We start from the raw sequence: 18,124 nt of genomic DNA, 5'->3' as shown, positions 1-18,124 counted from the left end.
CTCTTACTTTGGGTGTTAGCATCATGATTACTGTTGTGTTTTAACCCGGCTGGCAGCTAAACACCACACTGCTGTTCACTCACCCTCCCCCTCCCTCTCTGGGATGGGGGAGAGAAACAGGAAAGTAAAGCCTGTGAGTTGAGATAAAGACAGTTTATTAAGACAGAAAAATAATAATAACAATAATAATAATAATGATGGTAATAGTACTACTACTAACAATGTGTACGAAACAAGTGATGCACAATGCAATTGCTCACCACCTGCTGACCGATGCCCAGCCGAACCCCGAGCAGTCCAGCCCTCCTCCCCGCAGCTAGCCACCCCTATCTATTGTTTAGCACGATGTCAGATGGTATGGAATACCCCTTTGGCTAGTTTGGGTCAGCTGCTCTGAGTCTGTCCCCTCCCAGCTCTTGCTGCACCCCCAGCCTGCCCGTTGGCAGGACAGAGTGAGAAGCTGAAACGTCCTTGGCTTGGTGTAAGCACTGCTCTGCAATAATTAAAACATCGGGGTGTTCTCAGCACTCTTCTCATCCTAATCCTAAACATAGCACCCTACCAGCTACTAGGAAGAAAATTAACTCTGGCCTAACTGAAACCAGGACAATTGCTCTTTTATGTTAAGCAGCTGACCAAAAGGAACACTTGTTTTCCTGTAAAACACATTGCATGCAAGTTGGGACTAACATTATATCAATCATATAGACCTGTGATGAATTGGATGTTGAAACCTGTAATGGAAGTTGATGTTTTGCAGATGGAGAAAACAAGTGAATTTAGGAACAGAGTTTAAATATTACCCAATCATAAAGTATTTCTGGCTTCTGCCATTCAAAAATTGTGCCCTCGTTGGAAATAACTCATAGCCATATAGAGTCACTAAAAATAACTTGATCTCTGCAAGATGTGGCACTTGAATTGTCTCAATTTTTCTGATGAGATAAAATGGTTGTATCGCTCACTATCTAGCACAGCAGAATAATATCTGTGTAAGAGCTATGATCCTCTGTTAGCTGCAGGTGTTATTTGACAAGGTTTTCAGTTTCCAGAAGAATTTTCTGACCTTGCTTGTTCTGCAGGTGCCGGTTTGAAATAATTTAATAATAAAACACAACACATTATGCTCTGTAAAAACAGCAGGTATTCCTGAATTCGTACACTTGTACATCTTGTGAATGAAATGTTTCTTTGGGTACTTAAAGTTTTGGTTGTATTTTAAATGACCCAGTATTATTTCTACTATGTAGACAAGCAAACTGAGAAATTAATCTTGATGTTATCAGTGAAACAGTTCAGGACTTTTAGTTGTTGTTTTTATTGCTTGCATATGTCTCCTACTTTAGCCTCTGTCATACCATGCACTGCATGTATCCTCCTCACTGTTTTAAATCATAAGCCACTTTCAAATAAAAATCATGGTAACTGCCTGTCCTCAGGGCTAACATGCCAGAATAGCTGCTGTTAGGGAGTGGAGGCCATCATCTTTCTATAATAGACTTCTGGAGAGATGCCAAAGTGTTTCCTGAATGTGAAGGAAAAGGTGTCTTTATCATTTGACTTTAGTCAGGGGTAAAGGCTATAAATGATACCCTTCTTGTGCAGAGCTCTTTGTTCCTGGAGACTGAGGGAAAATAAAACTCTGTTTTGTTTTTTTGCATACTAAAACCGATCTTGAATAGAAAATGAAGGGAAGCTTAAAATAAAATCTTTTTTTTTTTTTAATAAATCCGATGAAAACATCATCTCAAATTTCAGAAAACCTTTACTCATTCAGGCAGTTTGACTCTTTCTTTAGTCTTTTTACAGGAAAATGTTTTTTGACTGTTTCAGAATTAAACAACCTGTCCTGGGTTTTTATTTTGCATTGCAGTGGATTTTAGCTGTAGACTTAAGTTATTTTTAACATACAGAGAATCTTAGCAGTTTTGACAAGGGGGAAGTGCATGATACATAAGGCATCTAAAAATTGTAATAAACTAGGTTACTGGTGAACTGCAGCTCACTGGAATTTTGGTTTTGGGGCTCCATTCAGCTAGTTTATCAGCTATGTAGAAGTTAAAGTGCACATACACCATACTTTGGGCTTCTTAAGAATTTTAGACAGATTTTCCCAAGGCAGACATTTTTCAAGTGCTTTTAAGTTTTATGCAAAAACTAGTGAATAACTGCTCTGGCCTGTGATTGGCTTCCAGTTTTCCTGTGTCTTCCGATTTGCTAGGAGTAGCCTTTGTGTGTGGTGCAGACATGGGTACACATAGTTACAGAATTTGAGACAAAAAGAAAAGAGAAATGTAGCCTACCTCTTTGCTAAAGGTTGTCTTAACTCTGAAAATATTTCCGATTCATTTTCCCGTTCTTTTTTACCTGTTTGTTGCAGTACTTTAGAATACAAATGAGGTAGTTTTAGATTTTTGTGGAATAATAATTTATTTAAAATACACTCTCTCATTATATTTTGTCTTATGCTAAATTTAGCATGTACATTTGTATTCTGAGTCTGAACAACCTGAAGGATTATCAGGTTTCTGCTGAGAAGGATTTTTAAAATATTCGTGCTAATGGCATGTCTCTTGTCTTACTCTCCTTTTTTTTCCTCAGGACTATTTTCCTAGTGCTGCTGTTTTCTCAGTATGCCAGAAACGTCAAATTTCCCTTACCCATTTACAAATCCAAGAAAGGATGGACAGCTTATAGGCTGCAGCTTTTTAAGATGTTCCCTGTGAGTAGTTGAACTGGTTCTTCAGTTGGCAAAAGTAAACCAATTTATGTTTTGGGGCTTTTTTCTTGATTTTAATATTTCTAGATAGTACAGTAGATCACAAAGCTGAGATAAAAGCTTAAATGTGCTTGTGAGGAACTTAACTAAATGGCTTATTTGCACCAGGAAATAGTCTTGTAGTTTTACTAGATAACATTCTGGCATTCGTATCTAATGAGGAGCTGCTGGAGTGATGAAAATGAGGGAGGGGAAGGAAGGGGATAGAAAAGGAGGTAGGCTTGTGCATGTAGTGAAAAGCAAAATGGTGCCCTTCAAAAAAGGAATGGCAAGATCATTATCTTTTAGTTTTATGAAAGCAATACTCTGTTTCTCCATGTGAAAGACTTCCTTGTATTTCTGTGTTAACGTAGACTTAATTCACTTGTTCATGTAAGTGCCAATTTGGAGACTTACCCATTTGTTACAAGCGAGAAGAGTTACTCTAATTCTAAAGCTTTTGTAACAGCACTTTTATTAGAGGAAAAAGATACTCAGTGGATCTATTACAGGGTTTACTGCTTGTTCAGATTTAAAATATCACTTAAGATTGCACACTTCAGATGTGTGCGCAATAGATAGTCTGTGTAGAAACTGCTATTGGTGAATATTGCCAATTATACTTTATTCTAAACAGCTTCTTTTTTTATATTCTTTCACAGATTATTTTAGCGATTTTGGTGTCATGGCTGCTTTGTTTCATCTTCACTGTTACGGACGTCTTTCCCCCTGACAGTTCAAAGTACGGCTTCTATGCTCGCACGGATGCCCGACGAGGAGTGCTGTTGGTAGCTCCATGGTTCAAAGTTCCTTATCCTTGTAAGTATGTCTGTTTTTAAGGGCTGTTTTCTTCTAATATTTGGCCTATGAGTATCATTTGTGTTCTTCTTAGAAACCCTGCTATCTTTTTCTCAGTACTATATTTAGATTCAGGGCAACACACACTTGTTTTTTTCCCCTTCTTTTGCTCTTTAATGTCATACCTTAAGGTCTCACACAGGAAAGACCAAGACTCTGAAGCCTGAACTTGTAAGGTTTAGCTAGGTAACTCTTGACTCCTAATAATGTGGTTGTGACTTTGTGTGACATGGGTTTGCATGTAATGGTTGACTTATCTCTATGTGTTGATATTGTGGGTAACTGCTGTTAATGTTATACAATAAGAAAGATATATTGTTATAACTCCTGCAGAGAGCTACTGAAATCATTGATTCTTGTTGTCAAAGGAACCAGTAGTGTATGGAATTTTTCCAACTTAATACACTTCCCCTGTCCCCAAACACACCTGTTCTTGAATTAGGACGAATGTTAGGCAACTGCACAAAAACGTCCTGGCTTCCAGAAGTGTTGTTAGAATTGGGCTTATAGAAAAGCCAAAGGATACTAGTTAATGCTTATCAAAGGAAAAAAGGATTTGGAAAACTGTGCAAAATGCTTTACGTGACATCTTCAGTGGTTTTATTCTTTTGCTCTAAGTGTGAAGCTGTTAAAGGCTGTTTCTTAGGACATAAGATAGAATTGTACAACTCATTTGTGCTGCTCAGAAATAAACATCATCATAATAGAATAACGTTCTTCTGGAATAGAAATTATGAATACCACTAGATCTTAATGAAGAGCTTCATTGTGGTTTTCCATATACTTTGATTCTGATTAGCTCTTAGGAGAAACCACTTCTAAAGCATTACTTGCAAAATGTATAATAGAAGGTTTTGGGAAAGAAGAGGCGGAAAACTTTTCGCCACCCTGATTAGACCTTTCTTATTTGTAAAGCCTTGTTCATTCACGTTTGTGTGACTTAAAGTTCCTTTTGTTGTGAGAGGCTCTTCTATTTCAAAGAGATAAAAAGCATCAAGGCAATTGCTGTGGAAAACCTGCCAACCTTTTCTACAGGCTTAAATTAATCTTACTTTCCCTTCTACAAAAATTTGGAATTGGAAGGTGTTTATGCAGTTATCATAGCTGGCTGTTGGATCTTGTCTTTGTTTGGTAGACTAAACTTGCAACCAAAGACTGAGTTTTCAGAGCAACAATAATTAAGTCGCATTTGCCTCACTGATCCGAATTATTGTTGGCTTTTTTCTTTTTTTTCCAAACAGTAGTTCACATTCCTTCCTTCTGCACGTGAGGAATCTTTTTGGTAGGGTTTAGGGTTTTGGTTGTGTTTATTTTATTTTTTTTTTCCCTAAGCGTGATCAAAGCCATTAGTTAGGCATTTATTCCTTTACTCCTTTAATCTAATTGAACTTGCCAGGCTGTGTTACTGTTAAGGGAATTTGTTGATTCCATTAAGGATTAATGAATTGCCATATGTTTTGATATCTACATTGCTTTCTGTGGCATGAGAGATTTCAGTTTTCTTTTCTTCACAGTTCAGTGGGGACTACCAACAATTTCAGCTGCTGGAGTTATAGGAATGCTTAGTGCAGTTGTTGCTAGCATTATTGAATCAATAGGAGATTACTATGCCTGTGCCAGGTTGTCATGTGCTCCTCCTCCACCTATTCATGCAATAAACAGGTACGTCAAAAAAAAAAATTACATATATACATTTTTCAGTATCTTACACTACTTTTTAAAAACTTCTTTTTAACCCCCTCAGGAGAAGACAGGAATGTGCTCTCAGATTAAGTGTTAAAATTTGGTCAAACATGAGGACCAAGGATCTGAAATGGAAAACGCAACAGTCATGTTGAACTCTTGATTCAAATGTAACATTGAAAAACTAGCCCCATTCCTGCTGGAGTCTGAGGAACTTAGTAGTACAGTTTCAGTGAGGACAGAACTCAAATCAGTTCCGGAATCAGTATAGCTTGTTGAATTCACCTGAAGCATGATTTTAGAAATAAGAACAGCTCTAATTTTAACTTCAATTATTTTGTAATTTCCTTTTTTTTTTTTTTTTTTTTTTTTTTTTTTTTTTTTTTTAAGAACAAGGGTATCTAATACAAATTAAACAGAACCCAAGGTGTTTTTCCAGGTGTATTGGAGCTTGAAATGTGAATTATAAAATCCTGTGGTGCAGATGCCTGAATAGGCACGACAGTCATGAAGCACGATCTGAAGTGAACCTACGCTAATCCAAGTTTGACATTTTTTTCTGTTTGTGAATTACAGAGGGATTTTTATTGAAGGCCTCTCCTGTGTTTTGGATGGAGTATTTGGGACAGGGAATGGATCCACTTCTTCCAGCCCTAACATTGGTGTCTTGGGCATCACAAAGGTATGTTCTTTACCTTGATCAGTCAGTGGTCAGTGACTTGAGTATTTTATCTCCTCTGGTGGTTGGTTTATGCCATTTTCACATTTCACAGCATAATCCTCTTCCACAAAACAGTATTTTGTGCAGACAAACTTCATAGAGTACTCTGAATTCATGTAACTTTCTGTACTAGACCTTGTCTAATAGAAATCCATTCTAGATAAGGACCCCAAAAATCTTGTTCGTTCCAAGTAAATAGCGTTTAGAAAATGTACGTAAAGCAGATGATACTAAATAAAGTGTCCTTCTGAAAAACAAGTAAGTATTCTAAGGCTCAATGGTGTGTTGTTTTTTTTTTGAGGCACAAACACTATTGACTGTATAGAAATTGATATTTTTTGGATGTCTAGACTCTGATAGCAACTCTAGAGGACTGACTGTTTCTAGCGTCTCACTTTATACACAAAATAAAATGGAAACTCAGATCTGTAGGTCTTACCCACAACTGTATTAGGACATGACACTGACACAACTAGAACTGAAGATCTGGTAAAAGTAACTTCAAATTTACATGTATGCTAAATATGTCTCCACTGTGATAGGTTTCTAAAGCACTGAGCATGCTTAGGGGAATGCATATTTTTGGGGATGTTACTTAACAAAATATTTAAGCACTTGAGAAATTTGTTCACACACTAAACTGCATGCATGTGCTTGAATGCCCAGCTGAACTGAGAGACCTTGGACTGCAGAGAGATTTGCTTGGCATTGTTAATTTAACTGTGTTAAGAAATACTGGCAAAATTGGTAAGATAATTTACGTTGCAAATATGTACAGCTTGCTGTGTATTTGGTTTGTAAACTCTAAATCTATGTAATGAATACAAGATATAAAATGCATACACTCCACTTAAAATAAGTCATCCCCCTTGCTTAATCTAATATAGATGATGAATTTATCTTCAGCCATTTTTTTTCTGCACAAAGGATGGCTTTGTTTGCTTTTGGAATAAAATATAAATAGTAATAGCACCATCTGCTGTCTGTATAAGTCTTCCTTTGAGTTGTTGGTGGAAATTTCCTAGAAGAAATTTGCTAGAAAAATCCTTAAAGAAAGGTTTATTCTGTTCTGCTCTCTCTGTTATTCACTTCATATTTATATGAATTAACAGTGCTTTTTTATTAAGAGTACACAGAAATGAGCATGTATTTTGCTTTGAAAAAAGCAAAAGAACGAATGTTAAGCTGGCAGCTGTTATAGAGAACAGAGTTAACTACAGTTAGGTTTGTTCAGAGAGCGTGATGGAAAAGTGAGTAAGCCTTTTCCAGGATTGCACAGTTGGATTGCTGTGTCCTGTTTTCCTGGTTGAACATTTGTCACTAAAACTCTAATAGTTTTGCAACTTCAGTTTATTTAAAAATAGATTTTTTACTACTTTGATACTCTGCTGTTTATTTGTGAGAAGCTATCTCCTGTGTTCATGAGCAAAAAGACTATATAGTCCCAGTGATCCCATTATACTGATGCAACGTTTCAGAAGGCATATACTTTGCTTCAAATCAGTATATGGTTACATTTTAGAATTTAAATATGAGGCTTTTACTGGATGGTAATACTGCAAAGTCTTTGAGCTAGTCTGTGAGTGAATTATAGTAGATGAGAGGGTAATTGATGAAAATGCATTTGTTGGGCCAAAATTATAGTCAGCTTATGCCATAATACTGATGATGATCTGTAAGGAACTAAGTACCATATCCTTATTCATGCACTTCAAAATAATTACTTAAAGAATGTGTACAAGTTCCTTGGAATAATTACATAGTTTTTGCTATATGCTGACCAAGATGCTTTCAGTAGCTTTTAAAACTCTATTGGAGCTTAATCTATTTTACTTGTAGAGAATGATGATTTGCATAATCCAGTCACTGTCATTATTTTTCTTTTTTTAAAGAATCTGCCTATTTTATACAGCAAGTTAATTTTAGAACAAGGTTATTGTTGATCATAAGGAAATGAGTGTTTTTATTTAAATAGGGAAAGTTGTAAGCTAGCTCGCTGTTCTACTGAAACACCAAAATTTACTGTCTAGCTTCTTTTTGTAGGTGAACATGTCTGATCTAACAGTTAAACAGTGAAAAATATAGGAGGAATAATTTTACCCTAAAAATGGCTAGTATATTTTTTTTTCTTGGTATAACTTATTTAGCTCAGTCACACATGATTAACAAATTAACATCAGCTTCTCTTTGGAGCATAGTAATCTCTAAAAGACAGACCTACAAAGAGCTTTGCTAGTACCTACGTTATCAGCGTAACAAAATTTTTGTTGTTGTTTCCAGTGGACCTCTTAAGCAAATACAACACTATTTAAAATATTGAACATTCAGGTTTACCATCTACTAATACTACATAATGCCAGACAACTACTGCCCTAAAGTCTGAATGCTTAAAATGGGAAGAAAGTGCAGACACTTGTTTTTGGTGGTAGCGTGGCCATGATTTGCATATGAAGCAAATTCAGTTCTGATCTTGGTGGAGTATTATAAAATCACTTGATAATTTATCTAGAAAGGCTACATCTGCTTCAAGTGAACTATGTGGAAGATGATTTATAGATAGAGATACATTATTCTTGTGTAAAAGAGCAGCAACACATGGTATTATTTTGTTGTTTGCACTACAGTTGATCTGTTTGCAATCACTCCTAGTTATTGTTGGTTTATTTTTTTATTGTAGATGGGACCATGCCACAATTCATGGTTATAGTGGCTATAGCAGACAAAGATGGTTTTGTTAACGTTAATGAAAACAAAGTCAAACAAAGTTTTATGTTAGAACTGGACTGCAGCCATGTTACAGCTGAGTCCTCCAAGACATTTGCAAAGGGTCTGCAGCTTGTGTTTTAACTCTGCAAAGATATATGGGGAAGCTTGCAAAGAAGCTTTGAATCTGAAAGAGAATAATAAAATAAGTTGCAAGGCACAAAGTCGGACAAAGTACAAACTTTTTTCCAATGTGCTTTCCTTTTTGTTCTCGTGCAGGTTGGAAGTCGCAGGGTTATACAATATGGAGCAGCCTTCATGCTCTTGCTTGGGATGGTTGGCAAGTTCAGTGCTCTCTTTGCATCGCTGCCTGACCCTGTGCTTGGTGCCCTCTTTTGTACTCTCTTTGGTAACGTATGGTTTTTGCTCCTCTTTGTGTATTCTGTGGCAATATCTTTTTACTCTAGTGCTGCATTTATCTTGCCCCCCCCAATGAAAAAGTCTAAAAGCTGAGACTTGTACTATTTTTTTTTTTAATTTAGGGATGATTACAGCTGTGGGTCTGTCAAACCTCCAGTTCATAGATTTAAATTCTTCTCGCAATCTGTTTGTACTTGGATTTTCCATTTTCTTTGGGCTTGTCCTCCCAAGCTATCTCAAACAGAATCCACTGGTGACAGGTATGTGTTTCTGTTCATTTACATGAAGCATATTTTTACCTAATATTGATATACAAAGTAGATACAAGTACAAAGTAAATAAGAGGAAAACAAAATATTGCAGAGACAATAAAAGCTATAGGTAAGAAGGCAGGTACATTCAGAGGAAAATTATTTTGGATCTTGACAGCTGAGTTGATGTTTCAGTGTGATACGTCTCAAGTTGTCTTGCTTTATTTGGATAAAATTGTGGAGCAATGCAAGGACACAGTTGCCAGCTGGACTGGAATAAGGACTGGAAAGGTGAATCTGAGTTTTAAATGTCAAAAGAGGAGGAAGGGGAAATACCAAATTAGAACTTGAAAACTAGAAATGTTTTCATTTTCGAACATTCTTTGTCTCTCTAGACATGCGTTGAGCCTGAATTTTAATGAACTTGATTCAAACTGTTGGCAAATCTGCAGATTTATTGAATCTATGGAGAAGCGGTTTTGGTTTTGATTTTTTTAATACTACCTCCTCGATAGTGGTTATGACAGTGTTATTTTAATCCACGTGATATTATATCATGAAAATTTTCCTTTTCTATTTTGAAGTTTTCTATATAATTTCAGTTATACAGTTGTCTGTGGTTGAAACTTAAACAGTATTTCATGACATTTTTAAAAGCAGCTGAAAATTCATGGAATTTTTGGAAATAAGGGGTCCCTGTGGTGGACCATATTAGTTTAAAGTTCTCCCACATTAAATGAATAGGATGTAATAGGATATGTTAAAAATTCAAATACTAATTTTTTTTTCCTTTCTGTTCCTCTAGGAATAACAGGCATTGATCAAGTATTAAATGTTCTTCTCACTACAGCCATGTTTGTTGGTGGCTGTGTTGCATTTATTTTGGATAATACCATTCCAGGTCAGCATATGAACTTGTAATTTTACTTGAAGTAATGACTCTTGTACTGAATTATGATAGTTCTTCATTTCAAGGAAGGCAGGACATGAGGAAGTGATTGCCGCTTTTATTCTATTTTTAAACACCTTCCGTAGACTGCTTCGTTCCTGTGTGCTTCAGTTTCCTTGATAATGCTTTGAATCTTGTTCAAGTTAAGGACTTCATCTTCTTTAAAGATAGAAGATAACTGGGAAAAAAAAAATGAAACCAGAGGAGAATTATTCAGAAAATACAGTAAAAATATTTTAGGATCCAAACTTGCTTCCATTCATTTGAGAGCAAAAGTTTGCCTCAAATTCCAAATATATACTAAAACAGACACTCGCTATTTCCAATATTTTTTCCCTTTTTTCTACCTCTTTGAGGATTCTAGGTCTTTTCCAGTGCTTTGCTGAGACTTGAGGCTTTCTTTCTTTCTTCTCTTACCTCAATTACACATGTGTGTGTCTGTGTATGTATAAATCTACATGTGTACCTATTATTTATTTATTTATTTTACTTTTAGGAAGCCCTGAAGAAAGAGGAATAAGGAAATGGAAGAAAGGGGTTGGTAAAGGAAGCAAGTCACTGGATGGCATGGAAACATATGATTTGCCCTTTGGCATGAACTTCATAAAAAAATACAGGTGTTTCAGCTTCCTGCCCATCAGCCCTACCTTCATGGGTTACACGTGGAAAGGCTTCAGGAAAAGCAGCAACTGCAGGAGTTCAGATGAAGACTCAGAAGCTGCAGTATAGCCTTAGTTGAAATTATATTATCTAGTTGTAGTAAGAGATGTATTTGCAGTTTCTTGCTGATTAAGAAGCATTAAAATATATGTTTTGTATATCTGCATTTAAATTCTGGAACCAGAGCTGAGACGGATTTAAAAAAAAAAAAAAAAAGCTTTCCTGTTGTGGGTGGTGGTAGCCAGATCTAGTGTCTCTGAGTCAAATTTGCAAATACTCCTGTTTGATTTTTTTTCCAGAAACTACAGATACCTGTATACACAAATCTGTTTATTTAAAATGGGGCTTAGATTCCTGAAGTATTTAAGTGCTATGGAAAATTTTACTTTTTATAGTGATTTTAAGTCACTGATAATGCCAGTTTGGCTTATTCATTGCTTGTAACATTAGTTATGCCATGAAATTTGGTTCCTATGGAGGAAAAAAAAATCTAATTATGTCTAATCACAAATATTGTTTTCTAACCACTGATTTGCACATTCCATACTTTCTGATCCCTGGAAACCAGACTGAATTTATACTGGCAAATCATAAGAGTATTTTTCAAATTACTTGATAGTTCAGTTAGATGTCCAGTGTTAGGACAGAAGTTTCCATTTGCACGTGAAAATTATGACCGACTTTCGCTAGCTTGTTGCTTTAGAAGATACCACTCACTTCTTGTCAGTTTGCATTTTTAAATGTTTTCTGCCTGGCTTTTAACCACCTAACTGGTGTCCAGGCATAGGTTTTCTTTGAAGGGCCTTATGTAGCTTGAGTTTTGTAGAGATAAGAGACTTAACTTCAGATGGGACCTGATAACTGTTCTTATAGCAAAACGCATTTATCCAGCTAGATGTTTTCAGAACAAAAACAGTAATTAGTTAAACGGTTCTAAGCAATTAACATGTGTATACATACAGCTTTTCCTGTGGGGAAAACCAGATAGTCAAATTGCAGCCAGCGTTTGCTGGTATGGATCTGTGTAAAATTTTCTTGTTTGGATGTTGAGAGCCAGTGCTGCCTATGAATGGCTTCTGTTGCATTGCCTAATTTTTTCCCTCTTTTGTGGGATTACTACAAAAGCTTGCTACTTCCAGAGAGGTGAACTTAAATGACAGAGACACTACATTTGATGTCCTCATCCACTGGGTGGTTTAACGGGTATTGGGTCCAATCAGGACACCATTCAGATTTTTTTTTCCTGGAATAGTCTCAGTTCTGATGTTATGTGAGTGTTCATGCTCGTCATGCATTCATAATTAAAAGTTTTATTCATGTTTAATGTTCTTACTATTGCAAGTTAGTTTTAGACTTCAGTGTGGCCCCAAAAGCATTTTTAAGCTGTGGAGATCATCAGGGAAATGTAGTGTAATGTAATTTCAAGGCCAGTATGCTCTACGGTGCTTGCATTTTGTATTCCTGGAAAAACGTAACAGTAGATCCTGTAATTCACTAATATATTTATCAAAGTTTGACTACTGGACAGGAGCGCAGGAACTCTGTTTTCTCTGAGTCTACTTCCACGTGAATGTTGTTGGTTATTGAAGCATGGAAGGGTTGGGGTGGGGAGGGCAAGGAAAGAGCTTAATGGATCAGTACTGAATAGTGTAGGATCAGAATGATTCCATTGATATCCTTTTCAGCATGTCATGGCTGTTTCCAGAAACTATTTTATGCCGCTTTTTCCGTAACAAAGCATGTGTGTGTCCCTGCTTTAGGGAACTTTCAATAGTTTGCAGTCTCGGTGTCAGTTGGACTATCTCGAAAGCTGGTTGGAAGAGTTATTGTGTCATAGACAAAGGTTAGTTTGCCTGTAAAACTGTCATTTTTATCATTTGAAATTTTGCTCTTTGGGTAGTGAGGTGTTAGATTTCCACATCCACTTGCAAATAGTTTGAGTGCAGAAACCTCTAATTAGTAATACCAAGCTTCCAAATTTCCCAAATTTATGTGCAACCAAAGATGTGCGGGAGAGATGGAAGAGTTAAGAATAAGTAAATAAACTAAAAATGGAAACAAACAAAAAAAGACACCTGTATATGGTGGTTATTATCATGTAAAAATGCCAAAGTTGATTATCTTTAAAATGTTGAGAGAGGCAAAGTTTTGGTATTTAGAACAATGCCACCTTGTAAATACTGAAGTGTTTCAGTTCCAGTGATGCTGTGAACTGAGACAGCTGTGTTGTGAGGCTTTTCTAATCTTTTCCCCCAAATATTCTTTTGACAACATGAATGCTTACACACTGAAGAGATCAGATGATGAGAAATAACATTTTATCTTCTCTCACCTTTGGCTGGAGTAAAGCTGTACATTTTCTGTATTGCCTGAACTGAGCATGTCAGAAAGAATTGCCGAGATGATTTGTGGCACTTAAGTTATGGCAACAACTCCAAGGATTTTTTCTTTCTTCGTGGGGCAGAATACCACCCTTTTCTTGCAGCGTAGGAAAGACTATCCAAATAGGTGAAATCAGATTACTCTGTCAAACTTGGATTTAATTCTTTCTCAACTTTTGGTTTTACCGGACTGATTCTGTTGACTGGCTGAGAAGTGCAGTAGCGTTTAGCTGGCATGCTTTGCTTTTCTTGCCACTTAACATGGTAACACTAAAATAAGTAGTTGTAGTTAGCAGTCATTTTTGTAACCAAATTTGTTATCACGTGTAACAACACTGTCAATCTTACTAAAAACATTAATGGTTAAAGATGGGCCTCAATTTAGCAGTGGAGATCTGCTGAAGCACCTGTAATGTATAGGGAAAGGTTACGATGAAGTTAGTGGTGGTACCCTGGACATGCAGGGAGTGTTCTGATACATCTGCTGCATCTCAAATATTTATATTAAAGCATGCATCTCTTCAGTGGTTTGAGGTGAGCAAAGGACAGAACTGGTACATAATTCGCCTTGGAAAGAGAAGCTCCCCTTTCTCTTTCTGATGCATCTGAAACAGTCCCAGAGAAGATGCAAATGCAATGCTTGCTTTTCTTTGCGATGGAAATGCTCAGAATTGCCCCCATTTTTGTACAGTTGTGGCAGGCAATTGCAGACCCTAAGTACTACTCCCATGTACACTTTTCTACATTTGAGTCCTAGAGTGGCTGTTGTGAAATGTGCTTACCTGGAAGAGCATAGTTTGCAGTCTGAGCTGCTGTGCAGTTGTTGCTGGCAGATGTGTTGCAGAGGGTTAACTTGCAGTTTTGAAAAGCATTTAAATTCTTTGTTTTAGCTGTTTACATCTAGGATTTGATGTGTAAAGGTGGCTGGATATAGAAATATGTCAGTAAATGCAATACTGTACTTTTTCTATAGGTAATTGCCTGCCTTTCAAATTGCTGTGTTGAGCAAAACCACATACAGAAGACAACACCTCAGAGATGAGTTAAGAGGCAATGAGATGTTTCAACCAAACTTTAAGATGGAAGGGCAAATATTCATGGTAGAAATATCATTTTGTCATATCTAAGATGGTATAAATGTATGCAAAACAACGTAACTTGGGACTTTTGTAATTGATATTCTATTGTATTTTTTTAAGTTAAATTAAGAATTCTTGCTAACATGTTTAAACACTTTTTCTAAAGCAAATACTTGCAAATTATACCTTTAGAAATTTAGGTTTCATAGCGAACTCAGCTATGATTAATGTTGTCATATTAGAATGTGTTGGCAGAGGAACTTAATCAGTTGCCTCGCTCAGAAAGTTCAAACTTAAACCCTGAATTTGCTTTATGCCTTTTAATACTGACTTTAAATATGGCAACTTGGTTTGTACATGAATATTGCAGTATTTTATTTCCATATATTAAAAAATAACATTTCCACTCAGGATAATTACCACAGTTCTCCTGGGAGGGAGTGGTATGATTGTCATGACAATGTCATGTGATGGTAGAATTTCTTCATTGACGAATCTATAGTAGTTGTGTATACTTTATTTACCCATGTTTATGTTTCTACCAAAAACTGAAGGGTTTCTTTACTGTTCATCTCCCTACTGAGATCTTGATACTCCCAATGCAGAATTAGCACTTGCAAACTGAAATCCTTGGTACTATTTATACCACAAGGAGCATCAGTCAAGTGAGACTGGACCAGTCAATTATGTATTCTTAACAAAGGTGTCGAAAATTGTGTAATTTGTGGTATAAACAGCACTACAGGCACATCTGGTGTAATAACAGCCAGCTTCTAATGGTTTCAGTTAGCCATTGGATCTTTATACAATCTAAACCAACTTGTGCTTAACATATGTATATCAGTGTAGAAAATGCATGTGACAGACCAGCACAGCAAACAGTGTTTCTTTTATGTGGCCTTCTTAAACCATAATCCACTTTTTTTTTTTTTTTTTTTTTTGGGGGGGGGGAGTAAGTGGGTCACTTCCCCCCAAAAAAAACAAAAAATAAACAAAAAAAAAAACATCCCACTAAGTACATGTTTCTTAGTATTTCTTGCCAAGGCCAACAGCCTTTTTGGGGCATGGGATGACAGATACTCTATGCTCTCATGTTTCTGTAGCTATGGTAAGTCATTACAGTATTGGAGGAGGCCACAAGTTTGCCAGTGTTTAGCTTCTGCCCATGAGTCTATACAGCTTAGTGCTGGGCTGCTTTTAAGTATTGGGGATTTGTGTTCAGAAACATCCAAAATATTCCTGTCTAGTTCTAATTCGATTGTGACTGTGCATTGCCATCCATACATACTGATATGAGAGAGATATTTAGAATTGCCTTGTGTATTATCTGGCATTTACTACATCTTTCCAGGTAAGTCATCTTGCTGCCAGTCCAAATTATTGTACTTTGTCTCTTTATAACAACCTTTGGCGTAACAAACTGTTCTTAGGCAGTGGGGATAAATATTTCTTTTTTCATGATATTTTGTGACTGACTTTGGCTGTAAAACTTTTTTGTTAAACAGCAAGAGGGTTTTTTTTTTCTGAGATGTGTAATTCTTTTATGGAGTTTTTTAATTTCATATTTTTTCTAACATTGCTTCATTAAACAATTAAATATTTAAAAATGTAATATTTGGACCAGATGTTGTGAATAATAGTAGATAAAGCTATTTTATTCTGTATTTTTAAAGCTGTTCAGTATAAATAAATGCGGGCATAGATGCAACTTGGTGGCATGGTGTTATACTTGCTTTTAACATTCCTTTAAAAGGAGAATCAATATTTTGGGAATCTAGGTGATGTGAAGACCCACATCTCATCATAGCAACTGCCATCTGAAAAGACAACCCATAGACATCTGCCTGACACTTCCCGCTCAAGACACTTTAAATCTTGATTTATTTGGAAGAGGCATCATATACAGTGTGTGTGTCTTAGACCAGTTTAGGCAGCCAAGGAGCAGACAAACTTGATATAAAGGCAATTCCATAGCACTGATGTGTGGCTGAGCAGTGTCCATGAAGTAACTTCTAGTAACTGATTTCCTAACAAAAATAAATCCCACAACCTTCAAGTTCACTTAGGAAGTTTCACTGAGCAGCATCTTTGAGTGACTCTGTAGTTATGAATATGAGCAACAACAAAGTGTTAATAGCAGGGAAATAGCCTCTGGTTTTGTAAAGCCTTAGGGTTATGAGTTTGTCTACATTTTTGCCCTTTCTTTAGCAATCTGCAGCCAACGTGAAATCTCTTGGGGCCCCTTGTCAGGATTGCTGCTTGGCCAAAACAGTCTGCAGGGGTAGTAGGAACACTGACAGTGGATTTGGAGATGTGAGCTGTCTTCTCAGGCAGAATTTAAAGACACACTTTGCATCACTCTGCTTCTTCAGCAACATTTAAAAACAATAAGCTGAATATCACCTTGCCTTATCTCCACTCATTTAATGAACTTGGATGTTTAAGCTGGGGTCATCATACGAGATCCCTAATGTTAGCTGGAGCACCAGTGATGGTCAGTGGCTACTTATGGCAAACTAGGAGCTGAAATGTCTCTCCGAGTACAAACACAGCATCTTCAGTCATCTGTCAGCTTTCAAGGTGTCTGAAAAACCACTGATTTTAAGAGGAATTAAAGCCTGTAATTACTTGGGTGCCTAACTCACAGCACCAGTCTGAAAACTGCATAGACTAGTGGGCAACAGAAGGAAAGAAAAATGGTAAAAAGTCACCTAAAGCAAGAGCTGGGCTGGATTTGTATCTACAAGCTACAATGACAATCACTCTGATCTAAATCTCAATTAATCCTTTGACTGGGTCAGAGCTCTGAAAATACTTGGGTTTCTTCCTTGTGTCTTGTCTGAATCAAAATTTAGCATCAGCTGCAGCAGCTCAGAAAGGAGGGCTTTACGCTGGGCAGCATCTCAGAAGTATTTTAGGAATGACTGAGACATTTGGTTTATTCTGAAATGGGGACAGCAACCACGTTGTGAAGAAGTACATATTAGGTATGAACAGAATCCCTTAGACAAGCACATCTTTTTCCATCTGCTTCCTGGAGGCTGTGTAACAGCTAGCAGATGCTCCTGAGCTAGCATGATTCCAAGTGCATAATATTCTTTGGTATTTACTGACAATTACCTTGGGGGTCTTAAAGTTGAAATAGGGGTAAGTGTGAAAGAAGTGAATTTGGATGCTTGCTCAGTCCAGGGGAAAATACTTGAATTTGGGAGTATTTTGGAGTGAATGCCCTACGCTTAGGTCCTCACCATCCTGCCTCACTTAATGGGAGTGGAAAAAAATCCTTCAAAATCAGAGGTTTAAAAGGCATCAGCCATCTACCCTGCATGCCATTTAACACGGAAATGCTGATTTAACCTGTGAAATGGGCACAGTGTACCTAATGGCAGACTTCAAAACCTCCTTTTCCAGTGAGATTTCTGGCGGCAGGAAGAGTTTGGGTTTGCTTGGGTTTGTCCCAGCTGGAGGGACCATGGCAGGGCAGAGTTTTGGGACTATTTCTTTCACTTGGGTTTGCTCTCTCAGCTGCTGTGTGGGTGAGGTCTCCCTCCTGTCAGCACCTGCTGTGTTTGTGGCTTGGGAAGCCGTGTATGAAGACACTTAAATTCACCTCCCCTCCTGGGCCAACTAATTCCTCGCTGCAGCTTCCATGTGGAAAGAG

The 18,124-nt window shown here is 37.0% G+C and overlaps 1 protein-coding gene across 5 annotated transcripts in view; it reads left to right on the top strand.

Annotated features, from left to right (window-relative positions):
* Window positions 1-16,171, top strand: part of SLC23A2 (solute carrier family 23 member 2) — a 69,568-nt gene extending 53,397 nt beyond the window's left edge. For 4 of the 5 annotated variants that reach the window (XM_038166813.2, XM_038166810.2, XM_038166812.2 and 1 more), the window contains exons 9-16: window positions 2,602-2,722; window positions 3,421-3,577; window positions 5,131-5,278; window positions 5,876-5,981; window positions 9,003-9,132; window positions 9,266-9,403; window positions 10,200-10,295; window positions 10,840-16,171. In XM_038166813.2, coding sequence (XP_038022741.1) covers window positions 2,602-2,722; window positions 3,421-3,577; window positions 5,131-5,278; window positions 5,876-5,981; window positions 9,003-9,132; window positions 9,266-9,403; window positions 10,200-10,295; window positions 10,840-11,072 — 1,129 coding nt within the window. In that variant the 3' untranslated portion in view covers window positions 11,073-16,171. The remainder of the gene's footprint in view (window positions 1-2,601; window positions 2,723-3,420; window positions 3,578-5,130; window positions 5,279-5,875; window positions 5,982-9,002; window positions 9,133-9,265; window positions 9,404-10,199; window positions 10,296-10,839) is intronic. The other variant, XR_005260705.2, reaches the window with a different exon arrangement.
* The last annotated feature ends 1,953 nt before the right edge of the window (window positions 16,172-18,124 follow it).

Source organism: Anas platyrhynchos, chromosome 23 (assembly GCF_047663525.1).
Source record: "Anas platyrhynchos isolate ZD024472 breed Pekin duck chromosome 23, IASCAAS_PekinDuck_T2T, whole genome shotgun sequence".
Classification (NCBI taxonomy): domain Eukaryota; kingdom Metazoa; phylum Chordata; class Aves; order Anseriformes; family Anatidae; genus Anas; species Anas platyrhynchos.
Note: the sequence above shows the minus strand (reverse complement) of the source record. Positions and strands in the feature narration are given on the sequence as shown.